General features: G+C 42.7%; 1 protein-coding gene across 5 annotated transcripts in view; it reads right to left on the bottom strand.

Moving 5' to 3' along the window:
- The window catches only part of golga4 (golgin A4), a 54,613-nt gene that overhangs the window by 28,002 nt on the left and 5,323 nt on the right, over positions 1-21,288 (bottom strand). For 2 of the 5 annotated variants that reach the window (XM_021576394.2, XM_021576396.2), the window contains exons 2-10: positions 14,994-15,074; positions 9,676-9,795; positions 5,770-5,838; positions 5,071-5,418; positions 3,753-3,800; positions 3,568-3,624; positions 2,174-2,272; positions 1,770-1,899; positions 507-697 (exon numbers count right to left, since the gene is read on the bottom strand). In XM_021576394.2, the coding sequence (XP_021432069.2) occupies positions 507-697; positions 1,770-1,899; positions 2,174-2,272; positions 3,568-3,624; positions 3,753-3,800; positions 5,071-5,418; positions 5,770-5,838; positions 9,676-9,795; positions 14,994-15,074 (1,143 nt within the window). The remainder of the gene's footprint in view (positions 1-506; positions 698-1,769; positions 1,900-2,173; positions 2,273-3,567; positions 3,625-3,752; positions 3,801-5,070; positions 5,419-5,769; positions 5,839-9,675; positions 9,796-14,993; positions 15,075-21,288) is intronic. The other 3 variants (XM_021576395.2, XM_021576397.2, XM_021576398.2) reach the window with 3 other exon arrangements.

Raw genomic sequence — 21,288 nt, forward strand, 5'->3', positions numbered from 1 at the left:
TGTGTACTTTGGAGCTCTGTCTCGTTATGAGGGCCTTGTGTGTGTGTCATAGAAATAGATAGTGAAGCCACAGACCAGGCACATGATCACTAAACCATCAAGACTCCATTGGATGATTTATAAAACAGTGTTGTGAAACATGGTGTTACTGTTCACACCATAGTGTTGACTTCTGTGGTTCAGAGTTCAGACACTCACTCTTCAGTCCCATATAATGAACTCCTTTCAAAACTACAGTGTACTAAGTACAGGCTGCCATATGTGGAAAATGGTCTTCTAAAATGTGTATTCCAGAGTGAAGGGTAAGCTATCTTTCCAGAAAAGTTGATTAGAAGAGCCATGTGACGGTTTCTAAACAAAAATGTCTAATTGTAACGGCCGGAATGGAATATTGATAATTTATGATTACGTGTTTCATACCGTTCCATTCCAGCCATGGAATACTATCACAATACATCATCTCCATTTCTCCCTCCACCAGCCTCCACTGACATTGGTTAACACACCTTGGTTTTCTCCAACTCTTGCAGTCTCTCCTGCAGCTGCTCCTGTAGAGTGTCATTCTCACTGGTCAGCTGGGCACTGCGCTCCTTGTGTGTCCTGAGCATCTCCTTACACTTCTGGAGCAGATTCTCCTGGCGCGTCACCCTCTTCTGCAGCACCTCCATGCTTTTAGATGGGTCAGTGCCGCCCTCTGCTGTTTGGAAGCGGTAACACAGCTTAGTGGGAAAGGGACTCCCATGGAGAGATACATGTTCTATTACATAGAAATACATACTGTACATATGTTCTAATCCTATCCCTATCCATGGTTTTCACTGGGTCAGCGCTGCCTTCTGCAGTTTAGATGAGGTAACGCGGCTCAGTCAGAAAAGGGGGAGTACTGAGGCGCTAAGGAAATGGGGATAACTAGTCAGTTGTACCATTGAATGCATTCAACTGAAATGTGTCTTCCGCATTTAACCAAAACCCTATCAATAAGAGGATCGGTGTTGTGGTTTTATGTGTTAAAGGGATAGTTCACCTACATTACACATTGGTTTCCTTACCCTGTGAGCAGTCTACGGACAAGGTATGACAGCAATCCCTGCTTTGGTTTAGTGTCCCTGGCACTGTTTCCACATGCTAATGTTTCAGCATTTCGGTGCCATTTAAGTCATGGCACCGATATTTGCATTTGTCACACATCATGTTCAAAACATCTATAAGTCACTTTGTTGAGCTTTACAATCGATTTGAGATACTTTCTGATGATTTTAAACTAAGTTAAATAAAGGTTAAATCAAATAAATAAAACGTGTGTAAAATGCTAATAATCGGTCCCGTGAATTGAATGGGATTTGTGCAACAAACACTAAAACATCTGAATGTTTAAACAGTGCCAGGGAAACTAAATCAAAGCAGGGACTGCTGTCATACCTTGTCTATAGACTGCTTACAGGGTAAGGAAACCAATGTGTCATTTTGTCATTTGGGTGATTAATCCCTTTAAATATACTCAATAAATGTGATAAAAGACAAATGGCTCTAAACATTTCAACATTACATTACTCAGACCTGGGTCAAAATAGTATTTGAAATCCAAACACTAAGTTTTTGGTTGAGCCTGCCTAGAGTGCCAGAAGTGTAGAGGGTTTGCACCTTAGGCACTATTCAATTGGTTACATTGCACCAGACAATACTATTTGAACCCAGGTCTGCTACTGTCCATCTACACATCATCATCTATCAGGGGTGGGAGTCAGCATAGTGTCTGTACTGTATAGTACCTGCGTCTTTGAAGGGGCTCTGTGGGGCAGAGGCGGAGTCTGGAGCATCTTCAGCCTGGAGAGGATGTTCAACCTCAGGGGCCACAGCTCCACCAGGAACCCCCTTCAGATGTTTCTTCATCAGGGCAACCTGGCAGAGGAGGAGGGACCACACAGTCAAAACACAGAGCAACACAGGCTGAAGATCAGATTTTATTCTACAGTCAAGATTATAATGACAGTGTTCAGCAGACACTCATTGAAACACATTTTATTTTATATCAATTGTAGAAATGGTATCATTGTTCTTATACTTTGAGTATGTTGTTGTACAGATCAGTGGGGGCAAATCACAACGTGATTCATTTTACATTGAACAAAAATTTAACAAAATGTGAAAATTGCACTGTATTGTATATAAACACCTGGGTCTGAAGCACAGTAATCATCTGGTCCTTCTCCTCCAGGGCAGCATCAAACTCCTCCTGAAGGTGCTTCTTAGCCTGCTGGTCCATGTGCAACTCCTGGGGAGAAACATTGTCATATAACACATTGCCTTAATACACACAGCTCTTGGTGAGGAATATAGTGTGTTTGTGATCAACTACACTGCAGTCGGACCACTCAGAATGACTGATTTACACCCTACTTCCCCAATAACTACTCACTATGAGACCCAGATTAGTAGTTGCTCACACTGATCGCCTTATTATCACAATCATGAGCCAGTTCCTATACTTCCTACATGCAGGGCACACTGCACACTAACCAACTGCTCCGTCCTCACTTTCCTTGGCTTAGCTAACCTACTGCTCATTCCTCTCTTTCCAAGTCTTAGCTAACCAACTGCTCCGTCCTCTCTTTCCGTGGCTTAGCTAACCAACTGCTCCGTCCTCACTTTCCTTGGCTTAGCTAACCAACTGCTCCGTCCTCACTTTCCTTGGCTTAGCTAACCAACTGCTCCTTCCTCTCTTTCCAAGTCTCAGCTAACCAACTGCTCCGTCCTCTCTTTCCGTGGCTTAGCTAACCAACTGCTCCGTCCTCTCTTTCCGTGGCTTAGCTAACCAACTGCTCCGTCCTCTCTTTCCGTGGCTTAGCTAACCAACTGCTCCGTCCTCACTTTCCTTGGCTTAGCTAACCAACTGCTCCGTCCTCACTTTCCTTGGCTTAGCTAACCAACTGCTCTTTCCTCTCTTTCCTTGGCTTAGCTAACCAACTGCTCCTTCCTCTCTTTCCAAGTCTTAGCTAACCAACTGCTCCGTCCTCACTTTCCTTGGCTTAGCTAACCAACTGCTCCTTCCTCTCTTTCCTTGGCTTAGCAAACCAACTGCTCCGTCCTCACTTTCCTTGGCTTAGCTAACCAACTGCTCCTTCCTCTCTTTCCCTGGCTTAGCTGACCTACTGCTCATTCCTTGGCTTAGCTACTGTTCCGTCCTCACTTTCCTTGGCTCAGCTAACCTACTGCTCTGTCCTCACTTTCCTTGGCTTAGCTAACCTACTGCTCCTTCCTCACTTTCCTTGGCTTAACTACTGCTACTTCCTCAGTTTGTCTAAGCTGACCTACTGCTCCTTCCTTGGCTTAGCTAACCTACTGGCTCCTTCCTTGGCTTAGCTAACCTACTGCTCTTGACTTCCTTCCTTTGGCTCAGCTCCTGTTTTTTGGGTTAGGACAGAAAGATTTCAGGACTTCCAACCCTAATGCTGTGACTCAGTGGTTGCCTGCATCCTAAAAGCTTTTGAGTTCAGAGAGAGTAACGGGTCATAACAGACAGTACTGGAATTTAACAGAAACAGATGGTGTTCATGGTCATACTCGTACCTCTCTCAACTCCCCTATCCTACGGAGAGCTTTGTCTTGACTCTGACTGAGAATGGCCTGAGGAGAAAAGCAGAAAAGACTACATCAGCATTCAGCGAGTGTGGATGAAAGCGTTCCTCCATCCTCCCAATAGTACAGAGCATCACTATATGTAATCTGGTGTTGAGGTGGTTTATGAAAATCACCTGGGTCTTCTCCTTATCTCTCTGGACTGTTCTGTAGGTAGTGACCAACTGTAGAGAGACAGACACACACAGAGAGAGAAGGAGAATGGTTAGAAAGGTAAATCAAATATAGCTGTACACACAGAGATATACAGTATATCCAGAAAGTATTCAGACCCCTTGACTTCCACATTGTTATATTACAGCCTTATTTTGATAATTGATTAAATAATTCCGCCCCTCAATCTACACACAATACTCCATAGTGACAAAGCAAAAACAGGTTCTTTGAAATTATTGCACACATTTTTTAACACACACTACCGTTCAAAAGTTTTGGGTCACTTATAAATATAATTGTTTTTGAAAGCACATTTTTTGTCCATTAAAATAACATCAAATTGATCAGAAATACGGTGTAGACATTGTTAATGTTGTAAATGACTATTGTAGCTGGAAACGGCTGATTTTTAAAGGAATATCTACATAGGCCTGTGTTCCAATGGCACGTTGTGTTAGCTAATCCAAGTTTATCATTTTAAAAGGCTAATTGATCATTAGAAAACCCTTTTGCAATTATGTTACCACAGCTGAAAACTGTTGTCCTGATTAAAGAAGCAATAAAACTGTCCTTCTTTAGACTAGTTGAGTATCAGGAGCATCAAAAATTTGTGAGTTCGATTACAGGCTCAAAATAACTTTCTTCTGAAACTCGTCAGTCTATTCTTGTTCTGAGAAATGAAGGCTATTCCATGTGAGAAATTGCCAAGAAACTGAAGATCTCGTACAACGCTGTTTAATCAATGGAAACAGCATGCATCGGAGATCAATTTCGAGTCTCATAGCAAAGGGTCTGAACACTTATGCAAGTAAGGTATTTCTGCGTTTTATTTTTAATACATTTGCAAACATTTCTAAAAGCCTGTTTTCGCTTTGTCATGATAGGGTAGTGTGTAGATCGATGAGGATTTGTATTTTTTATTTCATCCATTTTGGAATAAGGCATGTAACAAAATGTGTAAAAAGTCAAATGATCTGAATACTTTCCGAAGGCACTGTATGCATAGCAGGCCAACTCCCTACTCTGGTCATCTGAATTTGAGACCAACTGGATGAGCAAGAGAAGACTGATCATAGTGACTTGTACATCCCATAGAGGTGTATTGTAGACATACAGCAGGCCACCTCCCTGTTTTAGCCGTTCGGAATGACTTGCTGAACTGGTAATTACCTGATAATTATTTAGTGATTACACTGATTTCTTTTGAGACGGATTTCCACAAGCCTCACTAAAGGATGTACCATGCAGTACCACTGCTGTAGTGTCTCATGACCCCACCTCTGAGTATTTCCCTCTGTAGTTCCCCAGGCTCTTCTCCACCCTGTGTAGCCGATGGATCAGCTGTTCTTTAGACAGGGCCGGCAGGGATTCAGGGCTACCATACGTCTCCTCTGCCTCGCTCTCGATGTCTGATGGAGGGTCGTAGGCTGGGGTGGCAGAGGGGGAGGCCAGGGGCTCATTCTCCCCCAGGGGGGTGAGGGAGTTGAGAGAGGGGCTGCGGTTCAGGCTCTCTTTAGACGGGGAACGGAAGAGGCCCTCGGCCCGGCTGGCACCGCGGAGGAGGAGAGACTCCACAGAGGGGACGCGGAGCTGTAGCTTCTGGGCAAACGACTGGGGCTCTTCTCTCTGTATGAGGATGGACAGGAGAGTGTATTACTTTAAGTTATTCATTTCCAGATGGCAGTCAACTATATTGAACTGAAACACGTGGGAATGTACATAGATAGCTAGAGAAATGTGGGATATGCATGGGTTAAAGATAATCAACTAAACCACTCCTTTTGTTAGGCCTAGACTCGATCCAAATGGCACATTTATCAGAATGCATCTTCCTCTGCAGCTGATTAGGCCTAACTGGCATAGCATCTTAACTTGTATTCTTAGTTGCTTTATTACCTCTTCAGGACACATCAATAACCACATTTAAATGGAAACAGAAAAGCCAGAGAAAGGTGTTAGGAGAATGAGGTAACTTGCCTGAGGAGAAGCCCTCCCATCTCCATTGATGCTTCCTCTAGGTGATCCTGTGGCACTTCTCCTGCCACTCTATAGCAGGAGGCAGGAGAGAGAGGTTAGAACAACCTAGGTCCTGGTTTAACCAGGGCTGGGTCTGTAATGGAACACTATTCCCTATATACTGTAGTGCAATACTTTTGACCACTACTTTTGACTATGGGCCCTGGTGACAAAGTAGTGCACTATATAGGGGCCATAGTGAATAGGGTGCAATTTCAGACGCAGCCCTGGTACCTGGACCTGTTAGTCTTCCATATGTCCCACACCCAGCCATCGTGCACAGTACCGCTACACCTTGATTACTCTGTATAGGATCAAGCAATATTAGCAGAGCCATCTAATATACATGGCTCTGAATATTAGTATTGCTTGGACAGGAGCAATGCAGGGACTTATGGGTACTGTAGTTGGGTACCCTCATGCAAACTTGGATTAAACAGAGGGGTTAAATTACAAGATAGAAGGCATCTCTACTGTACAACATACAGTAACAGAACAGATAGGAGTTAAAATAGAACTACAGCTAGTAGCCATTAAACTACAACTGGTAGCCATTTTTCTACACAGCAGCCATGAGGTCAAAACAAACAGTCAAACTTGATTAGAGGAGCCAGTAGATGAAGAGGTTGAAGGTCAAAGCTTTGGCATTGCTGTGGATCACTGCAGCAGGATGTTATTGTAGGTTAACTAGAACATAGTAAAGACAGGTGTAGTAGTGTTGTTGTGAACATTAGCTGGGTAGCCTGGCTGGTTGGTTATAGAAAAGATCAGAGTTTGGTGCATCAGCCACCAAACAGAAGAAAATGGACTGAAAGAGGGAGGGGTTGCCTGAAATTGTCATCTTCAGTTTTAAAAAGGTTTTTAAATATTTTGCTACAGAACACGACCCAGTTGTTGGCCTACTTGTAAGCTTGTTAGCAGTTTCCTCCCCTCCTTTGAGTAACATTGATACTAGATAAGAAAAGCAAGGGGTTTTCTGCAAGTGTGATCTTTAAATCCGACCAGTGATACCAGTCAAGAAGCTGTCTCAGTTACAAAGAAATGTTGAGAGCACACTTACACATGAAACAAACGTATTACAGACAGAGTTATACACCCATTGCAAAGTCTCAAAAATATTAATAAATTATGATTCAACAAATGAAAACCTCTATACAAATGTATTATGGGAGTTTGAGGTTGCAATTTGAGACTGATGAGAAGGGACACATTTCACAATGTGTCTGGTTTGCTGTGAGGCTACAAAGCAGCAGGGTCTGCTTTGACTACAACAAGTCATTTCATTTGACTTTGGATCTGAGTGTGAGTGTTTGTAGGTCAAACCAATGCCCCCTAACCCTGCCTTACAGGCAGACAAAGGGAAGAGCCCCAGAGTGGCTGAGTGAGATGCTCAGAGTAGTGGAAAACAGGCCTGACTTGCTCTCAATCAATGAATTATACATGGCCTAATAATGTCTTGACACAACCCATCCCCACCCCTACAACCCAGACTGTGAAGGCTGCCTACAACTACACCCAAACAGTCATTCCAAGATGCTGTTTAGGTTAGGCTGTGTGTGCAGACAGGGCACACAAAGGAGGAAAACAGTACTGTCACTCTGGATATGAAGACTGGCAGTGGCATCATTAACCAGCAGCCTAGTTTTAGTTGTTGTACACAGTCTGTCAGGCCACTGGGCAAGGCATGATGACTAACCGTACTGACAAAGATGTTGGCAGATCTAAGGGGGCTGGATAGGTATAAGCAGTGTAGTGCTGGAGCAGGATGTACCAGGGCAGGTTTGTAAGGGTTATCTTTAGCAGATGACAACAGTACTGGTATGGTGGTACTGTGTCAGACATGTCAGACAGTCAGTCTAGTGTACCAGCAACATGTGCCATAGTCTCTGTAGTTGTACACAATCTGGCAGGGCATATAAAGGGATATCTAGCCAAACAGAAGGATGTAGGCTGTGTTCCCTACATAGTGCACTATGTATTCCATTTGTTGGGAATAGGGTGCATCCCTGACATTCAGGACACATCGCATTTTCCCCTCTGCAGTTGTACCAAGCCAACAGATGACTAACGATACTGTGTCAACAGACAACTATGCCAGCCTGGCTTGGCTTCCAGACACCAGGTGGTGGAAAGCAGAGCTACACCGGTACTGTGTTTCAAGGTCAGAAGTAGAGGACGTCTGCAGTCTCTGCACTCAAACACAGAAAAAAACCTAGGCTAACAGGAAAGCTGCTCGCCCAGAAAAGGTCTGCAGTCTCTGCACTCAAACACAGTAGACAACTAGGCTAATAGGTTAGCTGCTAGAGGACTCCAAGAGGGCTAAGGACAGGTTAGGATGTCAGTGTGTTAAACTGAACAGCTCTCTGCAGTTATGAGGAACAAGTAGGCTGCGTGTTTATAAAAAGGCACATTTACCATTTACTTTCAAGTTAAATGTTTTGTACAAACACACATGGTCACACACAGACTACATTTATGGGCTAATATTAGGACATGATTCCAACTTAACATTGCTCAAAATAGTAACATATCTCTGAGTCAGTACCTATTATTTAAATAAATAGCCTATCATTTGCAATATCTGTTGATTCCACAGTTATAGTAAAACACATACTATATTATAGTCAGGTGAAGAGTGATGATATTTTGTTAAATGGTCCCGGGCCCTTCCCAATAATGCAGAAAGAAAGAAAATATAGAAAAATAAAACATGTAATAAAAGTAATAGACACAGAATGAGTAAAGGTAACTTGTTAATTCTAGATGAGTGTGGTGACAGCCTAGAGAAGGATTAAGTCCATCTCTAAATGCAGATCATGTGGAAATCCTCCAGACAGACAGATGAGGCTAGCCAGCCCATTGTGCTCTGTTTTTCAACAGCAATCTAGCCTGTAGCCTAGTCTGTCTGTGGGGTCAATTCCATTTCAATTCAGGAAGTCAATTGGAATGTCAACCCCAACCCTGCTGGCTAGCTAAATGTTTCAGGGGGGACAACTTGGTATATTCTAAGAACATGAGATTGAGACCAATGTATTGTGTGGTATTTTCCAATGGTATTTCAATAGATGAAGTGAGGAGGAATAGGAATGCATTATTCTAGTTCCCCCTGCATTATTCTAGTTCCCAACACCAGCTTGGTTGTTTTGGTCTACAATCTTTTTTAATATAAATATGTCACTCAACACCAATCGGAAGGGTATTGTATTGTTGGATGGGCTGTTTGTTTGACCACTACTAATCAATTATATTGAGAAGAGTAAATATGTATAAAATGAAATAAAGGAAAATCTTTCATGGCTCTAGGAAAAGCTACGCAACTATGCAAGCTAAGTAGAGAAGGTCCGGAGGTGGATCTGACTATAAACTCTCCAAACAGAAGACGTTTGGGGTGAGAAGTGGGAACGAGGAAGGAAATAAACTCTATAGTTAACTATACAGGAGGTTGGTAGGGTTTAAGGGGCAAGCAACTATAAAGGATAACTAAAGACAAAGGGGAATCGGGATAACATCCTTTTCTGTCAATTCAGAGACAACTGAAGGAGAGACTATTGGATAACAACAAACCGGCATACTGAAGATAGCACAACAAGCTTCTATCCCAACAGTCACATTTACAAACCAACAATCACTCCCAAGGGATTAGATGCAAGGTTAGGTGGTGGTGAGATGCCTTCAAGTTACGAACATCAAAGAAAACAGATAAGGAGGAGGAAAAGACAGAGAGAGCAGGGTGCAAGCAGTCTTCACTGGTTCTAAACAGCAGGCCAGCTCCTCTACCCTCTACCCAGGAGCGAGGAAAGGAAAACGAGAGGGGCAGGAGGAGGAGAGGAGGCAGGGGTGGGTGTGAGGGGGGCGAACCGAACTCACCGCACTGGCTACCTGAGCAACCTGAGCCTGAGGTGCTTTGGGGGGTGGCTTTGATTGGTCCAGAGCAAAGATAGTATACTCAGAGAGAAAAGCAGGTTCGGCTATCATCCCGGCCAGCACCTGACCCCAGGTCAAAGGTCAGTGTGTCAACGGGACGACAGATGAGGGGGGGGGGACAGAGAGCAATGAGAAAAACAACAACACCATGAGAGTGAGTGAAACAGCGCTGAGGAGAGTGTAGTCTCTGCCCAGATTCTCTGGAGAGACACTGGTCAGAGAGAGAAAACGAAAGTGAGAGAATCTGACAGAGACAGAGGAAAAACATAGAGAGAGCAAAAGACTGGTCAAAGAGAGACAGAGAGAAAGAAAGATGGAAAGAACACCCAATCAACATTAGGGCGATGTGGTATTTACTGAATTTGACATCCTAGTATCTGTGTCCTCCATTGTGAAATAGCCTTTCATGAGATTGATAGAAAGGTAGGCCTAAATGTTAACATCTTGTCTTTTAAACGAGGATGTCCAAGTCATCATTAAGCTAAACATTTTTATGAGGCTAATTTGCCTACATGTTTGTGGGGCACAGAAACAGTGAAGTCAAAGGAGTAAAGGCTGGAGCTGACGGTGAGCTAGAGATGATTTGAATACGATGAGGAGGAAGAAGATGCCTCTAGGCTATCTGAAGCCATATAGTGGGGATGGCCGTCTTTCAGGGGAGATGATAAAGCCGGGTGCTGTCAAAGGGCTGGAAGCCTGAAACGTCTAGCCTACAATTCACTACCTCAGGCTGGATTTGGTTGGTGAATATCTTAGGCTTGAGTTGAGATTTAAAATGTGGAATCAATCAATTATTTGCTGAGGTAGCTTATTTCTTACAACGGATTTTGAAATGGATGTGTTGAAAATAAAGTTGTTTAGCCTATGATCTTTGGTAAAAATGTTTTTTTTATTTGTTATCTGACGACGTGGATATGCCAAATTGGATTTACTGTACAAAACACTATAAGTCAAAGTCCTAATATCAAAATGCTGTTGTATATATTGCCATTCATTGAGATCCATCCACCTACACCTTAACTAAAGTTAAACGTCTGTGTCAATAGATCAGCTCCACCAGCAGTCTTCAGACGATGATTGACTGTAGCCTAATTGCTGCATAATGGCCTGGGCTACTTCCTCAGAGCAGTCTACCTGAGAACGGGTCACTTCACTTGTTTAGGCTACATTCCAAAGGCAGAGGTCAGTAGAAAAAAAACTTGGCATGCCGACACATTGTGGTTCACCCATGGAATTAATTGAAGTACTATCCTAGACCTGAACAATAAAAAATAAAAACAATTGGGTAGGACTTGAAGACAATCAAAAAGGTTTAGCTTCTTTTCAATAGTGAAAATATGTCTTAACCCTATTCATTTGGTAATTTATTGGATAAAAACCTAGTTTTCAGGTCTAATAAGTGATTGAAATTAAGCAGGTCCGCAATTTACTTAGTCCGCAATTTCCACTAATTAGGGTAAACTGCCTCCATCCATGTTGGTCATGGTTTGTTTTAATCAGCTTTAAATCGATGCAGGGCTGAGACTTAAGGGATGATACTGGTTGAACAGCTTATCCTTTGGGTGAGGCTACAGAAACTTTAAACCCTTGGATATGCATTAGGGCAGTTTTATGATGCAGCAGAGCATGGCAGCGTAGTCCTCTGGAAGCACTGCAGACATAGGCCTAAGTCAGGGCTCTTGAACTCAGGTCCTGGAGGGTCGAAACACTTCTGGTAGCAAACTGCACTCACCTGGGGCCTTATTTATCAATCATACAAATGCACAAATCTGTGCATAAACCATGTGTGGGATAATTTCCACGGAAAGTGTGAGATTTATCAATATGAACGTTTGCTTGAGAGTGTGTGTAAATTTAGACACAGCCATGCCAAGTGGTGGAATAAGGGAACTGCTGCTTGTCAAGCGTAGAATGGGGAAAATATATCTTGAAAATGTCTGAACAATTTTCATTCCCATTGTGAATTCATGCAACATATCTTGACAGGCATATCATCTGACCACATCGGTGCATTTGTTACGATAATAATCCATATAAACTACAGTAATTTGTTAAATTAGAGGCACGTGTGAAAGTGAAACCATTGTTGAAATACAAAAAAAATGATTTGATAATGGGAAATCGAATGAGGTTGATCATGCATTTAGCAGAGAAGGTGTTTTTAAGAGACAGGTGGGACTTTTTCTGCAGAAAGTACAGATTGATTTTGGGAAATGATATCAGATGAGCCAATCTTATAGGATTTTTGCAAGGATTTAAGACTTACTTTAAAAAGGCAAAGACATGCCATTCCGGTGCACATCCAAGTGCTATCCACCCTCGGGTTTTTGGCAACGGACACTTTTTAGCGGGAGCTTGCTGAGCGGCATCTCACAGCCCTCGATGAGACAATGTTTTGAATGCAAATCAGCAGCAAAACAAACTAACATACAATTTCCATACACCATCGCACAGCAGGTTGAAGTCTAGAGGATTTTCTTTGCATCAATGGGTTCCCACATACGAGCGCCGCATTTTAAATTTGACATTCTTCAAAAGTAGCCATCCTTTGCCTTGATGCCAGCTTTGCACACTCTTGGCATTCATGAGGACCACCACAGGAAAGGAAGACCCAGAGTTACCTCTGCTGCAGAAGATAAGTTCATTAGAGTTACCAGCCTCAGAAATTGCAGCCCAAATAACTGCCTCACAGAGTTCAAGTAACAGACACATCAACTGTTCAGAGGAGACTGTGTGAATCAGGCCTTCATGGTCAAATTGGTAGTGGTTTCAAAGGACACCAATAAGAAGAGACTTGCTTGGGCCAAGAAACACGAGAGATGGACATTAGACCGGTGGAAATATGTCCTTTGGTCTGATGAGTCCAAATCAAAGATTTATGGTTCCAACCACTGTCTTTGTGAGACGCAGAGTACATGTAGGTGAGCGGATGATCTCCGCGTGTGTGGTTTCCACCGTGAAGCACAGAGGAGATGGTGTGACGTTGCTTTGCTGGTGACACTGTCTGTGATTTATTTAGAATTCAAGGCACACTTAACCAGCATGGCTACCCCAGCATTCTGCAACAATATGCCATCCGATCTGGTTTGCGGTTAGTGGGACTATCATTTGTTTTTCAACAGGACAATGACCCAAAACACACCTCCAGGCTGTGTAAGGGCTATTTGACCAAGGAGCTTGATGGAGTGCTGCATTAAATCAAATCAAATTGTATTTGTCACATACACACGGTTAGCAGATGTTAATGTGAGTGTAGCGAAATGCTTGTGCTTCTAGTTCCGACAATGCAGTAATAACCAACAAGTAATCCAACTAACAATTCCAAAACTACTACCTTATACACACAGAGATGACCTGGCCTCCACAATCCCCTGACCTCAACCCAATTAAGATGGTTTAGGATGAGTTGGAACGCAGAGGGAAGGCAAAGCAGCCAACAAGTGCTCAGCATATGTGGGAACTCCTTCAAGACTGTTGGAAAAGCATTCCTCATGAAGCTGATTGAGAAAATGCCAAGAGTGTGCAAAGCTGTCATCAAGGCAAAGGGCGGCTACTTTGAAGAATCTATCATCTTAAATATATTTTGATTTGTTTAACACCTTTTTGGTTACTACATGATTCCATATGTGTTATTTAATTGTTTTGATGTCTTCACTATTATTCTACAATGTAGAAAATAGTAAAAATAAAGAAAAACCCTTGAAAGAGTAGGTGTGTCCAAACCTTTGACTTTTGGTACTGTATGTGAAGGCTTCCACTCTTAATGTGCAGGTGATAGGCTATATGACGCGCAAAAGACATTGCTGAATGTGATGGTACGCACAACTCTTTCATTCTGCATAAAAGCAATATTAGCCTAAACGCCTACAGGAGGGAGCTGTCGAGGATGGATGGCTTATTGGTGAGTGTTGCCTACTCATTTGAAGTAGATTTGCCATTGCTAAAGCAACTCATTGTCTTAATGGTCTTCTCTTTGTTGCCATGTTTTTATTTGTACTGGTCAACAACTGAGCGAGTCAAATAACAACTTTTGGTTGTAATCAATCTGACACTATCACCTCACCGCGTTGTATATTCCCCACAGGCTTTAAAGGGGGGAATTTGACCATATATCAGTGCACGAGCACTGAGAACAATTGGTATTTATCAATGATTATGTGGGGGAAAATGACTAATTAAACATTTCACTTAAGAGAACGATCTATTGTTATTTGTTAGTGTTTTTTTACTGATACAAACGTGTCTGTGTGTCTTAGTCATAACCCTGGGTGTATAGCTAAGAGCCGTTTGGGTGCGACCGCAGCATGTGACACATCCCATGTTTTACTATCTGCAGGAACTCAGCTGTGTGGAAACGTGCAGGAAGGAACAGACAATGGTGTGAGCTGTGGCAACGTCAACTATCTTAACCTGCACAGACAAGCAAATCACCTTTTACACCATGTTCCCGCCCCGGTTTCCACACATCTGCTAACCACCACGTAAACAAAGACGTTGTACTTTCCTGAAACCCAACTCTGTTCATTGGGCCCTTAACTCTGCACGATTGAGTGATTGTTAACTGCTCCAAGTTGTTGTTTGAAGAATCTACAGTCTCTCTTCTTTTTCGTTTGAATTTCCATGATAGTTACTTCCTACCGGTGTGCGTATGAGGCTCATAGGATTATTTGATAAATCACCCTTTTTCTATTCGTACGAACATTCTAAATTCTGTTCGGAAGTAGTATTTTAGAATAGCATATACGTAATATTGATAAATGGGGCGGCCCCTGGTGTCCGATGTCTGAATCAGTCCCTGATTCGAAGTAGAGGGTGAAAAACAGAAGTTTTTAGGCCCTCCAGGATCCGTGTTGAAGAGCCCTGGCCTAAGTCATCAATCCAAGAGGTGTTGGAGGAAGAGAAGGTAAACAGGGCTTTGGGACATACACATATCATCTATGTCTAATGATGAGGGACAGTTTCTTGAACACAGAGTAATCTTAGTTTCTAGAACCTCAATTGAAAGTGTTTTGTAGTATAGGCAGGACTAGGCTTCATATGTTTCAGAGAAACTAGCCCGAAGCGTAAGATCTAGGACTAATATAACATTATTTCAAGCAATCCTTATAAGAAAGTGATCCTAAGAAGGCAGTGCACATACTGTAGGCCAATTTCTCCTGCCTGCACAAGTTGCTGTTGCAGTGTAGAGCCAAAGCACATCAACAGAAGACTGTAGTGTAGGTCAGATGATATTACATACATCATTGAGGCTCATGTCTTACCTCTCTATCACTAGGTGAGGCTGAGGTATCTTGGTGCAGGGAGGGGTGTGTGTGGCTGCTACGTCTCTCTCCAGGGCCCATCTTAGGGAAAATTATTGATATTTATCATGATATAAACAACACATTTGTCCAACATGTTCAAGTCCACAGAGTAAGGATGTCACTCTACACAATAAATATGCATCTGTTAAAGCTAGATATTGTTTTTTCCCTTGGCTATCTTTAAGTAAGATTCTAGTGTTGACTCACTAAAAGACCAAGCTACCCTTACTAAACAATAGGCTACTATTTTTTGTAAACATTGCCAGCTTGACAGACAGGTTATATTGACACAGACTATGGAAAAACCATTACCTTGAGATACACAGACATCATGGGTTAAAATGAAATGATTATCCAGTAGGAGTGACATGCATGGAGCTGTCCAAATGAAGCCATCAATTATTTAAAGATGATCTGGCTGGCTGGGACAAATGTAATGGTTCCACAGACAGCTACACTTGTTTGATTAAATGTAGACAAAACTATGATTATTGTTCTGTTATTGTGTTTTTTTAAAGTCACATGACACTAGTATAGATTAGCCTAGCTAGACTTTGGTTCGAAGCTGCTTAGACACAACTTCCTAAAAACACGACACTTCAATACATCTACGACCAGAAGTGACTTTTCGTAGCATTCTTCTTTCTTTCTTTGTTGTACTTTTACCCATTTCTCCACATTTTCATGATGCCCAATAGGTAGTTACAGTCTTGTTCCATTGCTGCAACTCCTCTACAGAGTTGGGTCGAGAGCCATGCGTCCTCCAAAACACGACCCTGGCAAGACACACTGCTTCTTGACACACTGCTCGCTTAACCCAGAAGCCAGCCGCACCAATGTGTTGGAGGAAACTCTGTCCAACTGGTGACCTAAGTCAGCTTGCAGGCGCCGGCCTGCCACAAGGAGCCGGCCGGCCAAACCCTCCCCTAACCCAGACGACGCAGGGCCAATTGTGCACCGCCTCATGGGTCTTCTGGTCAAGGCCGGCAGTGACACAGCCTGGGATCAAACCCGCTGCTTTAGTGACACCTCTGCGCCATTCAGGAGGCCCTTTCTTCTTCTGTGGATTTATTTTTATAGCGGTTGGCAACCAACTTTAACCTCTTGAAACTAGGGGGCACTATTTTTATTTTTGGAAAAATAACGTTCCCAAAAGTAAACCTATTTCTCAGGACCTGATGCTAGAATATGCATATAATTGACAGCTTAGGATAGAAAACACTCTAAAGTTTCCAAAACGGTCAAAATATTGTCTGTGAGTATAACAGAACTGATATTGCAGGCGAAACCCTGAGGAAAATCCAATCAGGAAGTGCCTCTTATTTTGAAACCGTTGTGTTCCTATGCACCCCTATTGGCCATTGAAAGGGATATCAACCTTTCTCTACATATTCCCTAAGGTGTCTACAGCATTTTGACGTAGTTTCGCGCCTTTATGTTGAAGAATGAGTGTAAACGACTACATTGAGTAAGTGGCCAGCTAAGGGCTCTCAGAGTGATTCTTGCGTAAAAGACAGAGGTAGTCATTTTTCCTCTCGCTCCTATTGAAAAGCCAATTGTCCCGGTTGATATATTATCGAATAGATATTTGAAAAAACACCTTGAGATGATTATAAAAACGTTTGCCATGTTTCTGTCGATATTATGGATATAATTTTGAATTTTTTTCGCCGTTGTCGTGACCGCTATTTCCTGTGGATTTCTGAACATAACATGACCAACAAACAGAGGTATTTTGGGTATAAAAATAATCTTTATGGAACAAAAGGAACATTTGCTGTCTAACTGGGAGTCTCGTGAGTGAAAACATCTGAAGCTCATCAAAGGTAAACGGTTAATTTGATTGCTTTTCTGATTTTTGTGACCAAGCTTCCTGCTGCTAGCTGGACACAATGCTATGCTAGGCTATCGATAAACTTACACAAACGCTTGTCTTGCTTATAATAATATAATAACAATCGCTCCCTTTTCTTCCCATATTTCTTGCATTGAAATAGAACGTGTTCCACTGTCTCCACCTCCTCCTGACAATGATCACAACTTCCAGTTGGATATGTTTCCACCAATTTCAATGTACTATTGAGCCTTGTGTGTTCCAGTCGAAGCCTTGCGATTACACTATCCTCCCTTGTCCCTCAGCCTGAGGACCTCCCTGCCCCCACCTTTTCCTGAACCTTAGACAGGTGTCTTCCTTTCCCTCCCTTTTCCACAACTCTTGCCATTTGTTTTTAACCAACCCCTTGGCTTCTGCTTTACTGACTGACAATTCCATCTCAACATTAGGATGTTTAAGAAGCCGCTTGGCGATATTAAAAATACTAATTTGTTCTTAACCTTTGTTTAACTAGGCAATTCAGTTATGTTTAAAAAACATATATATCAACAAAATAAGAAATAATAATTATACTCCCACATGAGCTAGTACCCAGAGGAACATCACAAATATCCCCATCTGTCTTACCCTATACAAGCACTGCAAAACCTCATACAATACATCTGTCTGCTCCGAGACACAAATTATTTTAAGCTCATCAGGAATCAGAGCAGATAAGTACCCTGCCTGGCCTCACCTCCCCCACCCACTCTGCAGCCAAGATTATGGTCATCAACTCCATTGTGTAAACAGATAAATGATCCGTTGCTTTTTGTCACTGCCACCTTAAACTCAGGAACACTAAAAGCTGTTTGGGGTCCTTAGATCCATATGTGAATATATTCAAGAAAGCATAGTATTGTGTTCTTAAACTGTTCACTTACAACTAAATCTACTCTTTCCTCAATAGCTCTTACCCTCTCAAGCAATCCTAAATCTATCGCTGGCTGAGGGAGCAACCAAGGTGGGATAGCAGGAAGAACCACAGAAGGGCTAAACTCCCTCCCAAACAACCCCATCTCTCTAGCCATGCCATTGACTATCCACCCAAAACTTGTATTCAGATTTTGTTAGTGTTCCCAGCACCATAGGAGTACCTTTTATTTGGATGTGTAACCTTATGTCCTTGTATATTTACCCAATATGTCATGGTTAGTTGTCTTAACTTTAATGGCAACTCTCTCAACTCTACCTGCATCGCTGCCACCGGGGAGGTCCTGAGTGCCCCACAACATATTATTTGGGCTTGGCCCTGGATTACATCTAGCTTCTTTTTTCTTCCTTTTTTTTACGTTTTAAAGATGTCTGAGCTGCTGATCCATATGCTACACTTCCATAATCCAGTGATGACATTAACAGCACTATATAAAGCATTTAACACCATTCTATCTGCCCCCCACTCCATTCCTGACAAGCAACGCATCACATTCAATATTGTCTTTCCTTTGAGAACTACTGTTATTAATATGCTCTGTCCATGTCATTTGAGTGTCAAACCAGACCCCCAGCAACCTAAACCCTCCCACTCTCTCCAGATTCCTTCCATACAGCTTCAAGTATATTTCCTCCCCAACATTCATGTAGAAAAAAACCCCGGTGGTTTCTCAACTGAAAACTCAAAGTCCCACCTGAGGGACCACTGATCAACTTCACTAATAGCTTCTTGAACTTTCCTGGCTGTATGGGTAATATTTCTCCCTCTTCCACAGTGCCCCGTCATCCGCAAACAATGACCTCCCAATATCAGGTCTCACCTAGGATAACACATTGTCAATCATAATAGAGAACAAAGGACTAATGACAGTTCCCTGGGGGGTACCATTATCTACCTCATAGCTTTCTGACAAAGAGCTCCGCACCCTCACTTCTATTGACCGGCCAAAAGAAAAACCCTTATCCAGTTGAAAACCTTTCCTCCAACCCCCCTTCCATATCATATCAGGCCTTCTGTACATCAAAGGAAACAGCTACCACCCCCTTATTTGCCTGTGCCTTCCGTATGACTGACTCAAGGCACAGTACAAGATCCATCGTTCCCCTGCCTTTTCTGAACCCACTTTAGTCAGGTGACATTAGTCCTCTACTCTCCAGAAAGTAAATCAGCCTTTCTGTTACCATCCTTTCCATATGTTTCCATACATGAGATGTGAATGCTATCAGCCTATAGCTTGAAGGACTAGTAGAGTCTTTCCCAGGTTTCCATATCGGCGCCACTACAGCCTGCTTCCAACTTCCAGGCCTCACCTTACTGTAAAGGCACAATACTTTCACCATTGCAGTGTCAATGAGACGAACCATCATGATGTAACATCTCCTCCTCCCAGGAGATGCTACCCCAGCTTTAGCTAAAGTTCTCTTCATCTTAGCTGTTAGAGGAAATTAAGGTTGAAATGACTAATTATGTATACATTCCAATCAGAACTGACTAGTCCAAATGCCATAATGTACTGTACATGTGAATTTTCTCTCTTGCTCCCATTCCCAATTGTATATAATGTAGTCAGGAGTTTAGTAACAATGAAGGTCTGTTCCTTAGTTCATTCAGTTGTACAATCTCCAGGTGGCAGGAACGGCCCATCTCCAGACTGTCTAGAATGTTGATTTATACTGACTGGCCTTGACTTCGTGCTGATAACGCGAAGGCTCGAGAGCAAGAGGGCCCTCTACTTGTGAAATAGATAGAATGTTTAGAAAACGCTGATGTCATTTTCACTTTATAACCTGTGGAAATATGTGTATGTGGTTAGTACTCTCTTGAAATAAACGCTGTTACCTGGCTTTTAAGACTGGTCTCGATCTACTTCATGCATAATTAATGAACTTACAACTCATTAATGAAATAGAAAGAGTGCAAATTTGGTTTTGGCTACAAAACATACAGGAATTTAGAATTCCACTAACATTAGCCCACATAAAAAGGGGTATTCAATGCATCCTCCACCATCGCTCTCTGATCCAGGACCTCCAGATATTCTCCTCTGACCCTCTCTCTCCCATGCTGCCCCTCTTCTGTCAGATTATTTGAGCTGTGCACCTTCACAAATGCCTGGGCTAACATCTCTACCATCTGCCTATCTCCCCACTTTTCAGCACAGGGAGATCATAATCTCATCTGACCCTACTCATCTTCTAAATCACCCCCCAAACCTCTCCTACAGGAGTGGTTCTACCTCTTAGCTCTCCTAATGATCCTCCTTACTACTGCTTGTGCTTGTTTATACTGAATCCGGTGCTGGAAATTATGGGACCTTTTCAACATTCTGAAAGCCCGCTTCCTACCTTTCACAGCTCCTCTACACTCCTCAGTCCACCAGGGAACTGAGTTACTCTTTCGCCCTACTGTTCCCATAGGAATCACTTGGCTTGCAGCCCCTACTATAGCACCTCTTACTCTATCATTCACTGTTTCTATACCTGAATTGAGATCAACCTGAGACAGCTCCTGTTCACTCAAGTCCTGAAACTGACCCCACTCCGCTTTCCCAAATATCCATCTCCTCAATCCAATCCATTAGTGCTCCTGAGTGATGCAGCGGACTACGGCACTGCATCTCAGTGTTAGAGGCTTCACTACAGAGACCCTGTTTCAAATCCAGGCTGTATCACAACCGGCCATGATTGGGAGTCCCATAGAGCGGCACACAATTGGCCCTGCGTCGTCCGGGTTTGGCCGGTGTAGGCCTTCATTGTAAATAAGTATTTGTTCTTAACTGACTTGCCTAGTTAAATAAAGGTTCAATTAAAAAAAATTGAATGTCCTACTGAATTTTCCACCCTCATTCCCACAGTACACATGATAGGATAATGATCACTACCCCCTGTAGATTCCTCCAAAACTTCCTAACTACATCTACCTGCCATTGAACTTGAGATCAGAGTAAGATCCAGAGCAGATTCATTTCCAGTTACTGGGTCAATCCTGGTTCCCCGGCCGTTATTAAGACTCAAGCCCTTTCTCATCAAGTAGTTCCTCCAACACTTGTCCATCTACATCTATCTGTACCTTTCCCCAGAGCGTACTATGAGCATTAAAATCCCCACACCACATTACCCATCTCCTATTTTGACCTTCTACATTCCCAAGGGCCAACAACTCTCTTACAGGGGTCGTAAAATTACACTATGAGCATATTCCCCCCTCCCAACCACTACATACTCCTGTTCAACTCCCTCTCCCACATGCCTATATGGGATTCCCCACTTTATAAAGGTAGCACACACCCCTCCTCCCCTATCTCTACAGACTGCAACATAACCTTGTATTTAAAAAATCTAGAGTAGCTTTCAGCTATGTCTCCTGGAGACATATCACATCAGGTTTGGCTGGTAACTCGTCAAGAAACTGTTGTTTGAACTCCTGCCCATTAACCATCAAACTTC

The sequence above is a fragment of the Oncorhynchus mykiss genome, chromosome 20 (genome assembly GCF_013265735.2).
Source record: "Oncorhynchus mykiss isolate Arlee chromosome 20, USDA_OmykA_1.1, whole genome shotgun sequence".
NCBI classification, from domain to species: domain Eukaryota; kingdom Metazoa; phylum Chordata; class Actinopteri; order Salmoniformes; family Salmonidae; genus Oncorhynchus; species Oncorhynchus mykiss.